Below are 21,666 nucleotides of genomic sequence, written 5' to 3'. Positions count from 1 at the left end.
GTCAATTGTCTAGATACGAATAAGCCAACGCAATAGCTGCCCCATTCTGCTCAGTAAGTACTCCAATTAAGTTTTTTTACACCACAGCTGTGGTCCAGGTATGAGACCCCTGGCTATGAAATTCTTGGCGGGCGCGGACACTTTTATGAGCTTTACAAGGCGGCGAGGCGTTCACGTTTTGCCAAATTTAAACAAATCTTCCCATAATTGGTAATTGCATATTCAGTAACTCAAGACCTGCAGCTACTTAGCCTTCATAATTGCCGCTGATCCATTGTTTTAAATCGTTTGCGATAGTCAACTTGGGGGGCTTAAGTATGAGGCCAAAACAAAAGAGTTCACCGGCCGTTTAAGAATAAAAATAAAAAAAAACCCGGCGAGCTAAACGTTAATCCAGGGATTCTCTTCCTCATTCCTAAGTATCGTCGCTCACCCATCATTTTCAAAGAGAAATTATTTATCGTGCAGACGGCCATAAACAACACAACTCCCTCACAAATAGACAATGGCAGCCCGCTGCCGCTGACACACATATCACTATAAATCAAGCGAAGTGGCTGGCTGAAAAGACGGTAGAGAGAGTGAGAGAGAGAGAGGGACATGCAAAGGAAGGGAGAAAGATGGGTTATGGAACGATGAGGAAAAGAAGAGTAACACGCTACTTTTCAAAATATATATGCATTGATACGAATGGAGCACGGTGTAATGCTATGACATGTCCCATCACTCCTGTTGGCAGATGCATTCAAACGATGGAATGGGCTTGTGAAACATAAACACATGATGACAAGGGATGGCGAGGATGAGTATTTCTGGACGATATTTACCACAGCACCACAAAACAGCAAATAAATGCAAGGAGTTGGGTTAGCCCGGAACGGTGGCGGCGGACGAACTGGCGTTCCCCGTTTCCTCTATACTCACAAGCTTCACACGGTGAGATGCTCCCCCGTCCAAATTTGTTTTATTGCAGCCTCCGCAAAGGGTCTCTGCCTGCACTTTTTTTTCGCTCCGCTATAGGGCTTGTTTTTAAAAGGACAGTTGAATTTCACGTCAGACACTAGGAGACCATGTCTGCGATATTCCTGACGAATACATATCTATTCTGCAACCACTGCATTAATTATTTAATGAATCACGTGACCATGAGGGGGATGGGGGCACCAGGCTTGCACGCTCGCGGGATTACTATGACCCAACACTCCACAGATATACAACATTCAGTCTTTTTATATGTAAAATGAAATTCTCCATACTATACAAAAAAGTGCGTTTCGGTTCAAACGTATACATGGTGAATTGTTTCCTATACTAGACATAGATTATCATAATGGGCAAATAAGTTAGTGGTAGAAGTTGTTTTTCATTACTATTTTATTACGGGCATTTTTGTTAAATGTGTCTTTTGACTCATATTTGTTTTGTATTGAATTATGTTCATATGAAAAACTTTTACAATCCATGTTCGAAATGTAACATTGTTTTTATGTTATATAGTCCCACTCTGTAATGTTTGTACTTGTACTCTCTTGCGTGTTATGTTGATGCCTTAGGTGAAAGTCATCCGATTTCATTGTAACAATATTTTGACCATTAAAACAATGATACATAAGAAAATGACTCGTTATCTTCTCTCTCTGAAGAAATGATTGTGATAACAAGCACACTGATGAATGACTGTTGGCATTACAACTGATATCACATACCCAGTTTTCATCACTGATTCTTTGCCAGCTTATTTAACACTACAACCACATGCTTATGACATAATTTGATAGAAAATACGTCGATTTATTCATATTCCACGCAGAGAGCACCTCTGGAAGTTTGTAGATGTGTTAATGGTTAGTTAGCTCAAATTTACCTCAAAACTGTATTATTAAACTTGTATTAATTTATTTATTTTATTCGCTTTGAGATGTTAATAGGCTGGTATAAGACAGGTAACATGCGACAGAGAAAGGGATACATTTCGTGTGTAGACCCCGACGCGAGTCCTAACCAACAATGATGAGGATGCCCTTCTGCACAGTGCTCATGCAAAACGGAGACAATAGACCTGGGGCTGAGTCTAAAGAAACCGAGCAGTACAGACACTTTGAAGGTCAAACAATAGCCTGACTTGCTGTGTGCTTTCAAGAAGTATAGAAACGAATCTTCAGCGCTTTTTCTCTGGCTAACAGGGCTCAAAACAGCTCGAAGAAACGAATAAAATGCATAATTAAAGTGTAGCTGACTCTCCTATAAGTCTTTATCAAATCCAATTAAACTATTTGCTGAAGAAAGTACATGCAATAAAGATAAGCTTTATGTGCAATTAAGCATCTGCATTTTACTCACCAATTTGCAATTGCATTTCTGGCATGCAAGACAGTTGCGCTGGTATAACAAAATATTCAATTAACTATATGCTTATTCCACAAATGGTAACAAGAGTACTCCTTTCTATGAAGAGTAAAGCATTCACGTGGTTGTGTTCGCTTCTTTGTCAGAATGAAAGAAAATTTCGATTCTTAACTACAGCGAAAGGCAAAGGCACATGTGCAGCAATGCTTTCGAAATGAAATAGGGCTTTGTTTTGGATAAACCATGATGCATATTTCACGTTTAATATTAAAAGCAAGGTCTGCATTTTAAGGTCTGTATTCTGGTGTGACAATAAACTTGTTTTTATTGCTCAACACAAGTAATGCCTGATAATGATAATAATAATAATAATAATAATAATAAAGTCTCAAGTGCATGCCTTTAAACTAACAGTCTTTAAACAATTGTTATTTAGAGTGAACAAACTGAATCTTTCAAAAACATTTTTTAAAACGTTTTAATTTGAATGGTTAAGGAAAATTATATATGAGATGAGATAAGATAAGTTTATTACTATATTAGGGAGAGTTTTTGAATTCAAGCATGCAGAAATATACACATTTGTTTTTCTTTAATGCGTTGTAAAATTTTTAAAACATGCAGCAATACGTGCTAAAATAAAAAATAAGTGTATTAATATTATTCGTAGTATTATTATATAAAGACAACAACATTTTTTTAAATCAGTCAGTGAAAATCGCAGATTTTGAAAAGCTCTTAAGTAAACAGACGTTTGGCTAAAGGCTAAGTTTATATAGAGCGGCGGGATTGATTTACGGCAGAGCATACCCTCTTTTATTGGGGACTGTAAATCTGTCAAAAGCGGCGGAACGCACAGTGCCTTTTAAAATATATATTCTTTGACAGCGAGACACCGCAAGACAGTTGCTTGTTCATGTTTCAATTATTTTTTTAATTCTACAATCTAATAGACTAATGTAGGCCTACCCAAAAATGTTTCGCATGACATTCTTTAAAAACGTTTTTTTATTATTCCTTGTGTAGTAGTAATTTTATTATTAGTATTATTATTATATTACTATTATTAACAGCAATAATAACAACAATTATTATTATAATTAATAATAATAATAATAATAATACTATAACAATATTAACTTCTACGTGCTGTCAGTGTACTTTATTATTATCACTGTAATATTGTAAACGCGGCACCCTGTGCGAAAGCTGTTAGTTCCAAATTAAAATGAGAAGTCACGTTTTCAGAAGCACAGAGCAAGAAATAAAGCGGCTGAATATTCCTCTTTAGTGAGCTCACTCATTACTCTTCGCAATCTCGGGCTATAATGGAATCTGTATCACAGCAACCATTCAGTTAGTTAAATATTAATATCGAATGAAGAGGGCCCAGCTGGAGAGAAACTGAAAGTTAAAGAAATAAATGCACACGTTGATCTGCATTTTTCAAAACAAGAGAATAAACAAATTTACTAAATAGTTGTAGCAAGCCATGTGTAGGTAGATCTCGGTAATACTACAGTAATATTGATGTAATCGTAGATTAGTAATGCAGCAGAAAAGGGAGGGTGGAGAGTGGCGTTTTGCTGGCAATGTTAACAATGGAGCTTTGCCTTACTTAATATGTGTCTCTTTAAAACACACACGCACACACAGGCTCTCAGTCCAGACCCACAATGCTGGCGCGCGCAGGCCATATATCTCTGTGACTATGCGGCGCTGACCTCCGCTCCGTGGCTTTTCAAAATAATAATTCAGCAATGCGCGAGGGCTATTTGTTTCGCAATTAGCGACGTCAGCTAAAACAGGCACCACACCATCACATCAACGTTACCAGGCCAAGCGACCGGGCTTTCCAACAAACCTTGAAGGGTGTAGAAGAGGGAGTGTGGACACAAGAACAAGGAGAGAAAGGGAAGGAGGGGGCTTACATGATTCAATGCGAGGTGTTGGCACACAGAATTGCCGTCATATTTCTGGAACGGAAGGCCCTCTTGGCCTCCCTCGCAGAGCTAGCTACTTGTATACATGTAAAGGAAATCGCAAGGTAATATCGTGCTGTGCATGCTGCAGGTCTTGATACCAGTGGTGGGTGACTTTTCGGTTCTTTTCAAGTGCTGCAAACGGGAGATGTGTTTAAGAATGGGTCTTTGCAAGGCCACGACTGCTGTTGTTTTAAGGGCCCCGATGGTTTACTAGACTGTCTGAGGAAAGATAGCATGGTGCCCTCGGGTTATAGTGCCCCGGCCGCACTGTTATGACAAACTCGCCCTAGGGCTTTGTTCACCATGTACCACGTAGCGTTGTCCTGTCCGCGCCGGGTCAAGGGTTTCAGAAGGGTCAGTCTGAGCCTTCGCAACAGACCTAATCGGTCAGAAAAACGTGTCCTCCAGTTGAACCCACTCCTGCCATTCTGCCTGCCATCAAGGATCGATTATTTTTTTCTGTCATCCTTCAACTTCCCTCAATATCGGCTCATATATTTTTAGCGTTTGTTTCTGTTTTTTCCCCGCCACGATTCATGCCACACGTATCCACAGAGGTAGGCTAAGCCGTAAACCAGAACCACTGGCCTTTTCCCCAATAGCCACGAGAGATTGATTCGCATGGGTTAAACGGCGATGAGCCTGTATCAGAGCATCCATGCTCATCAAAGCGCACAACATGCAATTGAATCGATTTGTTACAAGTCGTTTATCTTAGGCAAATAGTTGCTCTCAAAACATTCTCTTCAGTACTTTTTATTTCTATCTGACCAGCAGAGCATCGAATAATTTATTCTGGAGACCGGCCACGTTGCACCTGTGTGCCACCCAAGTGCTCTGATGGAATAAAACTGTTTAAAGTGGGGAAACACACACACACACACACACACACACACACACACACACACACACACACACACACACACACACACACACACACACACACACACAATATGACTTACAAACAAAATAAAGTACCATTAACACCAGTAATTCCCGCTAAATGTTACCAGCAGCATGTAGTACTTGATTTGCATATCCAGATATTGCTCTTATGTATATGGCTCATGCAACTCATGCATATTCAAAGCGTTGATGCAAGACGCACCAACACACATGCGTGTCACGCGCGTAATAACGCACACAGATTTTTCCATTCTTCAACATCTACACCCTCAAATGAGCCATCTAATAGAGGTGTTACACTAAGTCAAGAGGTGAATGACAATATTCCACTGCTTTAATTGTGAAGGTACACATCAAGAAGTGATTACAAACACACAACAGCCGGTTTCCAAAAGCCACCCTTTCTGTCAAATCAGACATAAAACCGATCCATGACACACAACGACAAATGCGCCTCTGCTACCCTACTGCGAGAACAAGGCCATAAAGCAATTAAAGTGTTCTGAATTAAACAAAAGTACTGTACCTTATACGCTGCCATCCTTCGTCCTGCTAAGATTCTCACTTGCGTTAACATTTCATGAGGATTCTCCTTTATGGGACATCCCTCGCCCAAAAAAAGTTTTCTTGTGGCATGACTTGGCGAATAGAAGATGATAGAAGAGGGAGGGGGAGATGTCTTCAAGTGCCCTCCAAGATTTCACTCCCCTCCTAGCAGAAGGTCCGAGCAGTTGTGCTGCCGAATGACAATAGGAGAGAAGACTTGTTTAAAGAAAAGCGGTGATTAATGATTTTTCTGTATAATTCTCACATTTTTCTTTAGCCCTCTGTCTGCAAATAATGGCGGTGAACTTTTGAGGCCCTCAAAAGAAATCTGTTCACTCCTATTCAAACCACTGTGGCAGAAAGCTCTTTTTCTAAAATATATGTGAATGCAAGAATAGAATTCCAAGGTGCATACAGATGCCACACGAAAATTCATCCATTTAGGTCTAGAGTGGCTTTTGGGGGAGACAAATGTTTTAAAAAAATGTGTGTAACCGTTTGAACGTCACATTTGGAAGTGCGATTTGGGTTCAAACCCCCAAACACCAAGAATGCCAAATGGCTATATTTTGGTAAACAGAGAGTTTATTTAGCTGTTTTATATATTTATGAAACTGCAAATTTCGCAGTCAGATTTAGCTCTTAACAAACAGCAGATGATCTTGTAAATTATCAGTTTTAATTAAAGAATGATCTTGACATGACTCCAAAGGCTCATATTACTGCATGCTGAAGTGAAGTGACGTTATGTCCAAAGAGCGTTTCATAAATAAAAAAAGAGAAAACAGACAAATGGCTTCAGCGGTTTATGTGGCGATAGGCCCCTCTGAAATCAACGAGCAAGTAATAGAAAATCTTCTTGGTGCCACGGAATGCTACCAGACCAATTTAGGGCCATACTTTTGTGTAAAGTTCAACGCCAGCAAACGGAATGTTATTTTCTCCGGCTCTATATTTTCAATACCTGCTCTGAGAAAAGAAAATGAAAATTAATACAAGGGCTGCGCCTTCCAAAAGAAGCCATTTGTCTTCTTGATTATCTATTTGGTTGTCAGGGTTTGAGCTATGGCACCGACCCGCTCCTTTGTAATATAAAAAACACACAGCTTGTGCTGGCAAACAGTCACGAAAATGTTGTGCAAGAATTACACTCATTAAAGCATTAAAAGCCTACGAGCCGAGAAACTGTTTAACTTGTGTTTTTTTTCTAACCAGGATCCATATTTTGTGGCGCATTCACAGCGTCGGTGCACAGCGGGGTTGTGCACCGTTAAATTAAGGAGAGGGGGAGACAGAAAGAGAGAGTTTTGTGATTTAGAAAAAGATTACAAGGCGTAATGTATCAGGATTACTAACAGTGTGGCGATAAAAATCACCAGACAGATATATGCAATGATGTTCAAGACAGGCAAGCCAAGTTCAATTAAATTGTGTTTTAGCAACACAATGGACGATGGTATCCACTTTATAAGAAATGTGCATTTTTAGAACCATATCCTTTTTGTAGAAAATTAAAAAAAGAATACATGACACATGAAGAAAAATTATACTTTTCCGCAAGTTTATTACATTTCTAGAACTATTTACATGTAACAAAGGGAAACAGTGAAAGGTATAAGCAGAAAGGAAACAACGTACAAACATGTAAGAGGGTAAATTTACAACTCATCAGTTCGAAGACTGATCTTTGGAATGTACAAAAAATATATATAAAAATAATAAAAAATGTAAAATTACATATGAAAGAAAGATGTGGTAATTGCGCGTGTCTATGTACCATAAAACAAAAGTAGGGTGGTAGTAATATTATAAAGTATCAACAAAAATATAGTGTATTCACTCATGCAATATACGCATCTTTTCTCTATACAACCCTGGCCACACTTAACTTAAATTACATTTCAAATTACAAACAAATGCTGAGAGTACTTATTGCAGATATTTTCTATAATAGGTCAAATGAGTTTAAACGTATCACTTCATAAAACTAGACAAAATAAAACTGAGGTAATTCAAATAGTACTTAGCAGTGCTCCTATTAAAATGCTTTGCGTTGTACCGGTTTTGGTTATGCATATCTAGCCGCCCAGTCTCATTCAACTTTTATATTTAATCTGAATAAAGACTCATTTGTGATTTGCTGTTCTCAACCTGAAATGGACCACACACACAATAACTCCCAGTCCCACTGACACTGCATTCAAAATGCAAATAGTAAATGCAAGATAACGTAATGGCTACAAAATACAAAACTTCATATCAGATGAAAAACATTCGGCTGGTTTTTATTAACCCTGGAGAATAAAAGGGAGTTAGAAAACAGAGCTTCTTGACAAAACAGAGCGACTCATTTATTAAGCTCAACGCTAGACGTCGAGGTAATGGACAGGCCTACGGTTCATCCTTTGTACCAGAGAGTAAACATGACAAATGAGGCCGAGTTTGGCGTGATTAAAGATGAAACACGGATCCATCTTCTGCAAATCTGAAAACTATCTGCCGCCTTCTGATTTAAGGGACGAGTGAGAATGGGTGGTTCGGGATAAAATGGGAATCAGACTGGGAAGGCAACTCATCAATAGTAGTATTTGAGTTCGAGTGTTCACCCAGTTTAGTACTGAAAAGATTGACATTTTTAACCTTTTCTCCACACCTTCTTCGTGTTATATCCCTGTAATTAAAGAGATTGCATGGGATAGTAGGGAGACATGACGCAGGTAAAATCCACGCTCTACAAATCAGAGTTTTTTGTTTTTTAATGTACATGGTTTGGGCCACAGAGGAAGGCTAAAGACTTGGCGGAGGTCCGTTTGAACGGTTCTGATTGCTGCCTAAAATTAGACCGCTGCTTGAATTAGTGTTGGCAGAATTGCTGCGTATTTTTGTGTTGGGAAGCTTATGGTCCTTCTTCCACTTCATGCGCCGGTTCTGAAACCAAATTTTTATCTGTCGTTCAGATAGGCATAGTGTATGGGCAATCTCCACCCTCCGTCTTCGGGTCAGATAGCGGTTGTAATGGAACTCTTTCTCTAGCTCCAGGACTTGCTGTCGCGTGTAGGCTGTGCGTGAGCGTTTGGGTTCACCACCTGAATAGTTGGGGTTCACTGTAAGGAGACATAGAGCAACACGTTACAAAAGTTTAACACATACACACACACACACACGCACATACATACACACAGACACACACACAAACGCGGACATGTAGGCTACACTGGAACTCATGAGCAAGATACGCTCATTCACAAATTCTTTAATAACGATATCAATATAATTTTAAAACACGAACAAAGCTATATGTTCATATTTCCAAATTGACTATTTGGTTGTTCAAAGGTTCAATTATGCAAAAATGTTAAGCTCAAAAATATATAATAATAATAATAATAATAATAAAGTCTGTCTATTTTGGAAAAGCTACTGCTAATGGGAAGGGCCCATGAAATGACATTAATTTCCTATTGTAATGCCTCAAAAACATATACTAATACCAGCTATTAATAGAACATCTGGGATATTACACTGTTGCACCAGAAATAGGAACAACTACACTTTTAAGACTAACAGGAGTAAGGAACAGCTTACGTTTTAGTTGAGAATTTGGCGGCTTATGTTAACGGTGACTTTGCAAACGTTGCGTTTGCTCCCCCTTTCAGCGCTCTCCGTGGCGGTGCATGCAGTACATGCGCTAATTATTGCAGAATAATAGTGTGGGTTCATAAAAGAGTCCGACTGTTTGTATAACCATTAGTGTTTTATTATCGTCGTCATAAATATTAATATTTTAGCTGCCATAAAACGTTTTCACTAAAAATAGTGTAGTGAATCCATCCAACCACTTAAAATCCAATTAATAAAGCATAAAACCTAACTTATGGATTACATGAGAACTCATAAAATCTTCTCTGGAAGAAATTAGAACGAGAATGTGGCACATACCCCGAAAGAGCTTAAAGAAGGAGAGTAATAAAAATTTATGGAGGGTGTAATTATATTGCCCTGCAAACAGGCGATCGTAAATCTCGACCAGGGGCGACTTCATAAGGGGAGCGATAGATTTAACAACGGACATTAGGCTAAAGTTCAAAAGTGAAGTTTAGCTGCACTTACCGATGTTAACGTGGACTTTTTTCATCCAGGGGTACACCACGGGATCTTTTCTTGAGGTGGCCGTTGAAGTGTTTTGGCTAGTGGGAGTCTGACCGCAGGCAAGCGGAGGACTAGGAGTTTCGGAATCGCAGTGATGGCTTGGTTCAGGGAGAGGGGTCGAGAGTGCGGCTGTGGGCACAACGTGTCCTCGCGGAGAGATCACCGCGGCGGGCTGCCCCGGACCCTGGCACGATGAGTAGGGTGGGTCGGCGCAGCCCGACCGCTGGTGGTAGATCGGCTCATGCTGGAACGATGGGTCTTGCCTTTGGGCGCTGTAGTAGTCCGGAGAGTGATTGGGTAGATAGTCGTTCTGGGAGTATTCCTCGCAGGGAGGAAACTTGGGGTCCACATAGTTGGAGTTGATCAAATAGGAACTCATGGCCATTAATTTCTTTGAATTGCACACAAAATATACTAAAATTTCTATGTATCCCTTTACTCGTTTTCCTGTTTCGTAAAACCCTCCTACTTTCTGTCAAGTGAACAAAGTTAAGAGTCCATGTGACATCGTCAGCCAATGGCGTGGATCTTCGTGATTCCCGGATAAGGAAATGGGATTAGGCAGTTTTGACCGCGCTCATCAAGTCCTGATTGGGAATAGTCCAATTTTCCACACTTTTCTCATACATTGGTATGCGCTTGATAAGACGGCGAGAGAATCAAAACAATAACATACGAAAGCAGACACGCAGAAAAGGCATGCTGGAATCTACCAAATGTAAGCAACCACACGGAAAGTCACGCCCTAGTCCCCCTAGCCTATCGAGTACATGGCTTCACCTCTACAGAAACTGTTCCAGATTTGGTGAACTGACATACATCTACATTTTGCCCAGTGCTTATGAAAAGTGGTACCAGTGAAAGTAATGCAAGAAGCTCGTCTCGGCCAAGCTCTTAAATGCACTCGCTAATAATGGTGAGAGAATGGTCGTGGCGTGGGCAGCGTGTCAGAGATGAATCTGGGCTTGTTTAGGATCGATAGAAAATTCATCAACTAATTCAGGATAGAAAGCCTCCTAAATCACAATGGAGACCTTCTGCATTTAAACGCAGTCTGCAGTCAACCCTCTCCAAACAACGCGTTTATTCTGCATACCAAATCTACACACCTGGAATAGTAATTCACAATTAACTCCAACAGCAAACATTTGTCATATTCACTGATCAAAACTCGCAGCATTCGGATGGTCACACATCTGTGCATTTCTATATGTACAAATTAGTTGTTGTTCATTTTTAAATGTGTTTGGCATCATTAACGTCCCCTTTATACACCACGAATTACAGGTGGAAAAAGAACAAGCATTTAAAAAGGAAAATCTTGAAACTTTCGTTCCTACAGTGATATTACTACAGTACTAAACAGTCGTCGTAAATGTTAAGAAGCCAAAATGTAACAATAAACTGACATCTTCTTTGCCCGTTGAAGTTGAAATGTAGCCTATACATCAACTACATACTCCCCTAGATACGAATTTGTGACTGTGCGTCTGTTTACACAAATCCGGATCTACAGGGTATATATAGATGACAGGTATCCTCTTGACAGGTATTGAGAGAGGTTGCTCACCTTGACAGCGCCTTCCCAGTGTCAAGTCACTGCACCTGGAACAGTCTGACCCTAAAGATATCAGCAACCTGTCTCGCCAATTAATGGATCGGTGCTTCCTATAAACTTTGCTAATACTTTGTTGTAAACAATTAACTTTTCTTGAACATTTTTCCCCCTTGATAGCAACTAAACACACAGTATAAAAGGGGAAAATATTCGATAGAACCATAGAAGCAAAATGTGCATACTGTTCATGATATACTGAATGATCGAATAGCAGCACACCTTTGTCGTTAGAATCAGAATCAGCTTTATTGCCAGGTATGCTTACACATACAAATAATTTGTCTTGGTGACCGGAGCTTCAAATGCACAACAATACAATACAGCAAAAAGACAGAGATGATAATTCAAAATTATAAATAAAATAAAAAAATAGAAATTGACTAAAAATAAATAACCGGGAAAAGATTGTCTGGTAAAACGGATTGGAAAAAGTGTACAAAACACAGGACAAACAAAAACAACAAAAGAACTGGAGAGCTCCACACCGAGGCGGCCATTAAAACATTTAACTTAATGTTGAAAAAAATAAATAATAAAACATGTAAGTAGAGGTTGGGACTTCAGCAATCATATAACACCTAACCACGACGGTCATTAATTTTAAAACGAATCCTTACAGTTCACTCTTATCAGACAAAGTCCGTGCAGGTCAAAAAGTAATTGCGATCGCGACAGATCTCAAGAAAGGTCAAAGAAAGAAAGAGCGGCCACTGAAATAAAACATGTGGGTTTTATGGCAGGTCAGCTCTGTTTGCTGCCGGTAAACACCAGTCAAACGGCAAATGAATCGCGAGGTGAGAGGGTATAAAACAATAAAATATGCACGAAGGAAAATACCAATGGTTCTTTAACCCCCTATAACACCAAGCAAGGATTTTATGACTCTTTAAACAAGGTTTCTCACACCAAACACTCAGTTCATCATTTCACCCAAAACGTTCTGAAATAAAGAACTCTCGATGCACTCGAAGGAGTTTCTCTTTATTTTTGGGTAGACAATTCCAGACTATTTTAGAGGTGCAGAAAAGGTAAGGTTTCTTTTTTAATTATACAGTATTACAGAGGGAAGTGGAAAAATAGGAGACGAAATTGATTCATATCTTGTAACTACAGTTATTCAATAATGAAAGTACTACACAGAAAATGAGGAAAACGTTTTTATCTTAAGTAAATAAATAATCTTGCCATTTTACACTGCTCAGCGAAAACAAAATAGCAAAGTCGACAAGAGAAATAATCTACGCCTGAAGTAAAATATAGCGAAACACGAGATTGCTTTTGTATCCGGATTTGAATAGAACAGAATTATCCTGCTGCATGCCAAAAAAATGTCAAATTAACATGCGAAATCACACAGTAAATCGTTATATTAGAAAACACACATACCTTCTTTGTATATATAAATAGTTTATACATATTATATGATTATATATATATATATATATATATATATATATATATATATATATATATATATATATATATATATATATATATATACTTAAAAAATATATAAGGCTTCGTTTTAATTAATAATATTGTAATAATAATGTAATATTGTACATTTATTAAAATATAAAGCTAGTTTTTTTTTTTTTCGATTAGTCTTAAATGAGAACAGATAAATATATTACTCAACCGTCTTTATATCTCTTCGCAAACTTAAATCTGGAAAGCTTACGGTTTGGCTCTGCACTCTTGATGTTTAAGTGACAAAGACAAACAAAGAAAACGTGCAATTTTTTTTTATTTTAGAGTAATTTTATCGTGACGAAATAAATGGTACGGTATCGAAATAGTCTTAAGCGAAACAAAAGAATGTTCCATTCACTGATCAATTTGAATCATATCAAAGAAATCTGTAGCACCCCTAGCGTTTGGCAGTCAAAGCTCTGGCAATACATCAAATTGGCCTCCTTGGTATTTCAGCTTTTTTTTTTTTTTTTGCTCCTTTTCTCTCCATCTCTTAATTTTTTTTTTCTAAATTTCTGATTAGTACTAATCGTGCCAAGCTTCTAACTCTGAAATGATTGTCCATGTCCGAGTTAAAATATGAAAACGGCCAAAACTTTCATTGAATTTTTAAGAGACTCAACTTTCACTTCGCACATAACGGTTAGCCTGCACCTTATTTCACATTTTAGCAATGCAAAGCCATTGTAGCAGCAAGAGAGAAAGTTCATCCTTGGTGACCACTCTAACCCTTTCACCCCCTAAAGTCCCCGACCTCGCCTTCACCCCCGTGAGCCATCTCCTTCTAAAAGCCGTAGGGACCTCGAGCCATCTGCCTCATTATGGGGTTAATGTATACACCGACAGGCATTCAAAGCCGCGGTTCAGAGACTATAGCCAAGGTAAATATTCACCATATAAAACCCACACACGCAACAGCGCAGCTCCATGGGGTTCGAATTCAAAGTCATAACTCCGTTATGAAAGGAGGGGGACCCGTACTCTTGCCACAGTGTGTGCGAGCACGTGGTCCGCCCAGGGAAAGCACCTGCCGAAGAGAGCGCGGCGATATGTAAATGAAGCGCCAATATCTTTACTTACTTTTTTACTCTGATCGTTGCATTTCGCCTCTCGGTGTTCTCTCACCCATATCATCTCTCCCCGTCGTACGTGGACTTAATACCGGATTGTCGCCTCTCCAGAGGCTTTCTTTCCGTTTCAACCGTCCTACGAGCCCCTCCGTCTGCCCCCGACTCTTTTTTCCAAAGCTACAGGTTTAGCCCGTGACCTCGCCGTGATACCTTTGTGTGCTCAACTCCCTCTCATTTCCGTAGTCCCTCGAGCTCCTCTTCAACAGCACCCAGCGATAACAGACAAGCGGACATCAAAACAAGCCAAGACAATCTTCAACCAACATAATAGCTCAATTAAAAGGAGTAAAAGCAGTAATGAGCTAAACGCCAAGCAACCAACTTCGACAGGAGGAACCATCACATCGTCTTCTTTGTTTTGAAGCTTTATCTTGCTGGCAACACGAAGCGGCTTTCCCCACACAACGTTGCCTTCTCTGTCATAAAACAACAAAAAATAAAACGCACGTTAGCCTCACGCAGTTGTGAGATCTACAATACCATTGGGCGCAACAAGGCATTTTGTTGTGGACTCTCAAGTTTTCATATTAATCTCGCACTTTGGCAGTCTTTGTTAAACAGCTAGGCGTGTCACGAGTCCCAGTACATTTTAATATTTGTTAGACGCGCTGACCTCCTGTTCACCTCTTCTTTGGGGCTCTCCCACTCGCAAGTTCTATAGTAACGTATGCATAGTTTGCTAGCTCATATTGAATTGTGCCCCGGTCATTGCTTTAAAGAAAAATGGTTAGAGAAAGGGGGTCATTCAAAAAGGCTTTCGAAGCCCACAAATCAGTTCAGCCATAGAGCACTTCTTTATTACCCTAGTTGAATTCAGAACACTAAACAGGTTAGCCTGATAAACAACCGCTAATTATGTTTATTTATTTTATTGTAACCTTTATAAATCAATGTATTGCTAGTATAAACAATAAATTCCAATAGGATACAAAAATTTAAAGAAACAACTTTATTGTATCTATAAATAATGTCAGAACCAAAATGGTCCGCTTTATTTCAGCTAATGACATTAATAACAAAAAAAATAACAAAAAAAAAAAATTTCCAACGCAACCCAAATTATGAATATTTTTTCCACTTAAAATTTTAGAAATATATAGGTAAATAAATAAAGGGTCTAAATTAATTAAAATTAATTAAATAAAGGGATGAAAACATTTACAAATTGTGCAAATATTAGGATATTCACAAAATATAAAAATACAAAGGTATGGATTATTTGTCAATAGTTGAAACACCATGTGAACTCAAAAAATTATAATGTAGGTCACAACACTACCCAGCAACCGCGCATGTTAGAATGGAATGGAAATGAATTCTGTGAACTCAAGCTGAACTCCAACGGGGACGAGTTTTCTAATAGAATTATTCACCACTTACGCATGTTGTTTTTCAGAAAGCTGAGTCGTCAGCCTGACTTTCCACCATTAGTACAAATGTTCGTGCCAATAAATTAATATTCATGACCAAATTATCAATTGTCCAATTTCTCTGCACCTACGTTAACATATTCAAAAGCCGCCTTTTTAAAACCGAATTAATTTATAAAATAAACAGGAACGCCATATTTACGTAAACCCCTAATCTTATGATCTCAATAAGATGACGTTTTAAATAATAACTGGAAATGTTACCAAGTGAATGCTATTATTGCATTGGCTATATATATATATATATATATATATATATATATATATATATATATATATATATATATATATATATATATATATATATATATATATATATATATATATTATTATTATTATATATATTTTTCGGTTATCTTTCATTATTAATACTGATCAGTGTGGTCTGATGTAATCGCACTAAATACGAGCTAAGGCTGCATATGGAACTAATATTTTGTTTTTCACTTTAAGGACCAACAACTTGTCAAAGAAAATACCACAGGTGGTCATCCGTTTTGAAAATGTTCAATATGATCTACAAGCAATATAAATGTATAAATATATGTCATAATGTATTCTGTAAAGTTATAAATAGGCTACAATATAGCATAACTAAAGTAAAAGTAAGGGCATCGCTAATCCAATTTATTTTCTCTCACAATCATCAAGAACATATTTTATTGGCGAATTTTGCCTTTAACACACGTAAAAAGCGGCCAGCAGTAACGCACACATACACACGCTCAGTCACGAACACAAAATATTTTCTGTTATACATTTTACAGTAATAGTTTTGTTGTATATCCCCTTCTGTTCTTTTTTACACGTGAATGTTATGACTTCATAAGGTCGATGCCAGTCAAAATGTATAGGAAAGCAATCGTCTGTTTGTAGTGTTTGAGTTAAAGTATTATGTTAGACAGACAGGAAAAGCTATTTGAAGCTTTTACGAAATTAATGTGAATGGCTCTGGACAGATAACATGGAGGAAGTAGGCCTATGTAATAATGTTTTGCAGTCAAAGACTTAGCTACAAAACGACAACAAAAATAACAACAGCAACTAATTAACGACAACAACAACAATAATAATAATATCCTCTTTGTTCCATGAGGTATAGGTCAAATTGTCAAACTGACTCACTACTAATTGATATAAGGTTCACATAAAAATCAAATATCCTCTGACTGTCATTAATTGTCTAATAAACAAGTTGCCTCTTTTTCATGCATGAACGTATAATGTCTAGAAGATCACTACGAAAGTAATATAGAAATATTAAAAACTCGATTGCAATTAAATCTATATATTTTAAGACTCTCGCCAACCTCAAAAATCGATTCTTCTCCTTTTTTCTCAACACACCCTTTCGTTGGAACGTGCTTTGTTACAAGGTCGGTCTCTGCTCTAGCTATCATTTCTCTCATCTTTAGAAAAGAGACAGTCTGAAACCCCTCACTCCCCCGTGGCTGCTCTCTCTCTCTCTCTCTCTCTCTCTCTCTCTCTCTCTCTCTCTCTCTCTCTCTCTCTCTCTCTCTCTCCCACTTTGCCATTGACATCCAGCAATTGGTCAAGCGCAGTGAGTCGACAGCCAAAGACAGAGTCATGCGCTACGTAAACTTTTGACCCCTCAACTCTTCGACCCGCCAAGATCTCGCGCCACTCATAACGTGACTACGTTCACCTTCACACTAGCCTTCCTTGTACCTAAAGCTACAGCATACCATTGATTTACAACAAAGGCATTGAACCAAGCTGGTACGCAATGTAAGATATTACAAAGATATTACAAAATGCTTATTTAACCGATTCTAAAACTAAGTTAGCACTACGGTCTCGTATGATATAATCTGAGATATAGGGGACAGAATAAAGGACAATGCTATGCCGAAAATTTAATTTTCGTTTTTAAACGTTTCCAACCGCTTCAGTCGTTAGAACAAGCGGACATGCAGAAATCAGCATCTTCAGCAATCATGATCTTGGTCTGAAGCGGGCTCTGCTGGCGACGGAGGAGAGTTGCATCTCTGAAAATCCTTCGGAAACATAACATCAGGGGGAGGGGGGGAATCATATTTTAATTTGGGGGATTATATTACATAACCTACATAAATGAATATAAATATAAATCCCCTCTATAATAATAGTAATAATAATAAAACATTATTGGGGGAAAATATTGCAAGCATTTGACTAGATCTTGACTAGTGATAGATCTTGCGTTACACCATTCTGATTGAAATTGACCAAAATATTCTTATTTAGTAATATCTAATCAATAGTGTACCAGGTTTTGACACTGAAGATACCTATAAACTTATGGTTACATTCATCTATTTAATTGAAAATGTATTTAGAGGGCTATGACATTATGAAGCTACTTATTGTCTCTTGCCTTATATAACTTGTATATGTATGTTAATATATTGCTAAATTGATTATCAAAGCTTTTCAACAAAAACAAACAGTCTTATCTTGAGCCATATTTCTTTTAAAATGTGCACTCGAATAAATAAAGATTTATAGTTAGACACCAACAGAGATATTAGGGTGTGCTAAACCATTTCAAGCATGGTTTAAACCAGGTTATATGAATAATCCGAGATATATATATATATATATATATATATATATATATATATATATATATATATATATATATATATATTTGGAGCTGTGGCTTAGTGGTTTGTGCAGAAACTTGTACAGGTTGACTTCGTTCTCATGTGGGCGACGCGAGTTCAAATGCATCTATCCCCTTTCCCATATTCTCCCTGACATATTCTTTCCTCTCTATACTTTGTTATGCATACAATTGGCAAAAATAAAGAACAAAATATTTCTAACATTTTTGTAGTTTTTTGTGTTGGGTTTTCACATAACAGATCCCCACCTTCCACCACCTTTTTGAGGACAAATATCACGTAATGCTTGCGCCTTCGGCCGTCTGCTGACCCCTAGATGATCCCGTCCCTATACATTATGAATGAGATATGCTGGCAGATTTCCCCTATCAATATGGCTTAGGCTTAAAATTGCCATTTAAATGTTCGAAATTGCTGCGTCTAGAGGGTAAAGGACTTTCAAAATCATAGCTATAGTTTTTACTATAGTTATATACTATTTTTGTATCAGAGTCTGATATGGCAACACAACTAAATGGTCAGAGAATTACGAGGGCTTTACATTGAATTTGATTTATATCCCACGAAATCCGTTCTCTGAACCCAAACATACGAGAAAGACTGGATAAACACAACATATTTGCATCAATAGCAGTATAGCAATAGCAAATGTTTGTACATTTCTTTGGGCCAATCTTTAAAAGCACATTCAGAGACTGTAGTCTTTGATCCCCTAAGTTTGTGTCGAAATGTATCGCACACACCCAACAAATATTTCTCTGACAAACACACCTAGAATGAACGCCCAGTCACCTTAGTGACTCACAACACATATAAACACACGGGGTATAGTTTTTTTTTTTTTTTTACATATTATTTTTGTATTGCAAGCTGCAAGTATGGATATGAGATTTTCTTATTTGTGGTTTAATGGACGTTTATCTTTGTAAGTGAATTTTTAGATGTAGGGCCTATGCGTTCATTTTTGCTTGGTCTCCAATCATATCATTTTAAAAGGAAGCCGATGATAAATTACATTGTAACCTTCTTCGACTCATGCTTCTGATCAGAGTTTTGCCTTCCTGTTTACGGCCTGTGACTTCCTACCTCTGTTGGGCGGACATACCCTCACACACATGCACACAAATCTCTTCTTTACTCTCTCTCTCTCTACCTATCTCTCTCTCTCTCTTTCTTAAACACAAAAATATTATATAAAGAGTTATAAAACAAGAACGTACTGCACTCTGAAAATCGAACTTTCTTTGTTTTAGAGGTAATATAGAGGAAAAAGTTAGTAAACAAAGTATATTTTATTTTCCTATATATGTTTTAATTAAGATTCAGGTCTGGCAAATAAAATGCCTAATCGTAAAAATGAAATGTCCAACATAAGGTATTGCATTAATGCAACTTTTTGCCAGTGTAATTTTTAATGAAATAATATGCCATTTGCAATCTTGTCGTTTTATCCAATTTTTATACATAACATAATTCCTTATTCGGTTCATTAAATGATATCCGGGAAATTGTTAGGGGAGAAAAATGTGGATTAAATTGCAAGATCATTATGCTGACTGCATGGATGTTTGCGTTATTGTATTGTGCTTGTTGCCAGAATCTTAGTAAACTTACAAAATGTAACTACTTTCAATTCAAACTTTGGTGGCATTTACTAGCCATGACAATGATTGGTAGTAATATCATCGACGGTTCTCTGTTGTTATGAGAAAGAAAATAATTTTAAAAGAAGTAACTCGCAGTAACTCGCTGAGGATAACATACTCAAACTCAAACTGTATACTTGAATTGAACTCGAGCTGACCCGAGGCGAGAAAAAAAAATGCTCTGACAGAACAATCAAAAATATTTACTCAATCTGTAGCCTATTCATACTGTGCTATTCTTTTGTATTCGCGTAGCTATTTGTGTGTGGTAAATAAAAACTGATCATAGTGCTAACCAAACACTTTCCTCGAGCTGCGTATTTCAGAAAGTTCGCAGCAACTGTGTGTTCCTTCACGCTTCCTCTATGGAAAATACAGGGGCGGGGAAGAAACAAAGCATTGCTTGTAGAACCATAGGGAGGCATATTGTCGTGTGTGTGTGTGTGTGTGCGTGCGTGTGTGTGTGTGTGTGTGTGTGTGTGTGTGTGTGTGTGTGTGTGTGTGTGTGTGTAGAGAGAGAGAGAGAGAGAGAGCGAGAGAGACGAGATATTCAACTAATTCATATATTTGATTAAACCTAGCACTGTTACAATCATTTAAAATAATGTAAAACAGGAAATGAATATAAATGGCATGTTATGAAAACAAGACAGCAAAAATAAAAATGTATACAAAATAAAGATGTTAACTGATCCACTAATCAGTACAATTATAAATATGAAATGTAATTTAAGGTATACGAAGAAATATTTTCAACGACTCATCAAATATTTTACCTCATAGTAAGTGTCCATTGAATATTTTGAACATGAGATCATATTGTATGATATTTAATGGATCCGTTGTGATTATTCATTAGATTCGACTTGTGTTAAAAGTGTAAAACGTACATCGATATTTCAATTAAGACTAAAGTTAACGAAATAAACTTTGGCTAAACGTTTTCACAAATACTCATGATAAACCTGACTATTGCTGATTGCTGTAAAGTTATGTCAGTGCTTTTGCAGTTTAACACACCTGACACCTTGTTATAAAGCCTTAGCGTAGGCTATGACAGAACTTCTATCTAACATCGAAAGACATCTCATCAACATCAGAGAAAAAAAAAAAGATTGACACAACTACTTGAGTCTACCCCCTGTCCTTCCTACTTCTTCCTAGATAACCGGCCAATGTAAGCTTAAATTGAACTTACTTTGAGCGCATGCGGTGCTCTATCCATTTTTCCCCCTCCAAATGGGTAGAACCGGAGAGACATTACACTGACTATGGGCACTGTAGTGGCCTACTGGTAGGCTCTTCCTCTCACAACTGACCCTTTAGAATCCCCTCGAAGCAGTTAAACCGTCACTGCATTCTAGAATGTGAAATATATAGTACACTGTCAACTCCCCAAAACCATAAAACTAACTTTATGGACCCCACGTGACTTTTGAGAGCCAGTAAGGGGTATCTGTCTGTGGCTTGGCCGATTTTTACGATCTAACTTCAAGATAAAACGCTCATCCGTTTGACATGTAAATGTCATAGCTACTTTTTGTATAGTTTGGGCAAATGGAAAAGCAAAATTGCAAAAGCCAAGTGACCATTGGCACACTGCTGGGACCTCTGCTCGGCTCTCAAATCTCCCTTTATAGGTAGAGAAGAATTTGGCACGCATGGTGAGTTTAAAGGTTCGGTGCATGTTCTGTATGGTGTACAGTTTGTGAATTATATAATCTTTATGTGAAATACTTTATTAGCTGGAGTAAATAAATTACTAAACGGACTATATATATACTTCTAAACACTTCTTAGCTTCAATACT

At 37.7% G+C, this 21,666-nt stretch overlaps 2 protein-coding genes across 6 annotated transcripts in view; both read right to left on the bottom strand.

Annotated features, from left to right (window-relative positions):
* The window catches only part of hoxb3a (homeobox B3a), a 51,772-nt gene that overhangs the window by 17,432 nt on the left and 12,674 nt on the right, over positions 1-21,666 (bottom strand). Inside the window, exons 1-2 of one of the 5 annotated variants that reach the window (XM_052131327.1) lie at positions 21,055-21,415; positions 5,764-5,973 (exon numbers count right to left, since the gene is read on the bottom strand). The exons of 1 other annotated variant lie outside the window; for it this stretch is intronic. The gene's annotated coding sequence lies outside the window, so the exon portion shown is untranslated. Of the gene's footprint in view, positions 1-924; positions 1,009-5,763; positions 5,974-14,103; positions 14,618-21,054; positions 21,416-21,666 lie in introns of those variants that run through there. 3 more of the 5 variants (XM_052131326.1, XM_052131328.1, XM_052131332.1) reach the window with 3 other exon arrangements.
* LOC127647210 (homeobox protein Hox-B4a-like) lies at positions 7,317-11,030 on the bottom strand. The gene is made up of 2 exons (XM_052131337.1): positions 9,894-11,030; positions 7,317-8,887 (listed from the first exon to the last, which is right to left on the bottom strand). The coding sequence occupies exons 1-2, from the start codon at positions 10,315-10,317 to the stop codon at positions 8,571-8,573; spliced, it is 741 nt and encodes a 246-aa protein (XP_051987297.1). The 5' UTR covers positions 10,318-11,030; the 3' UTR covers positions 7,317-8,570.

Source organism: Xyrauchen texanus, chromosome 8 (genome assembly GCF_025860055.1).
Source record: "Xyrauchen texanus isolate HMW12.3.18 chromosome 8, RBS_HiC_50CHRs, whole genome shotgun sequence".
Classification (NCBI taxonomy): domain Eukaryota; kingdom Metazoa; phylum Chordata; class Actinopteri; order Cypriniformes; family Catostomidae; genus Xyrauchen; species Xyrauchen texanus.
Note: the sequence above shows the minus strand (reverse complement) of the source record. Positions and strands in the feature narration are given on the sequence as shown.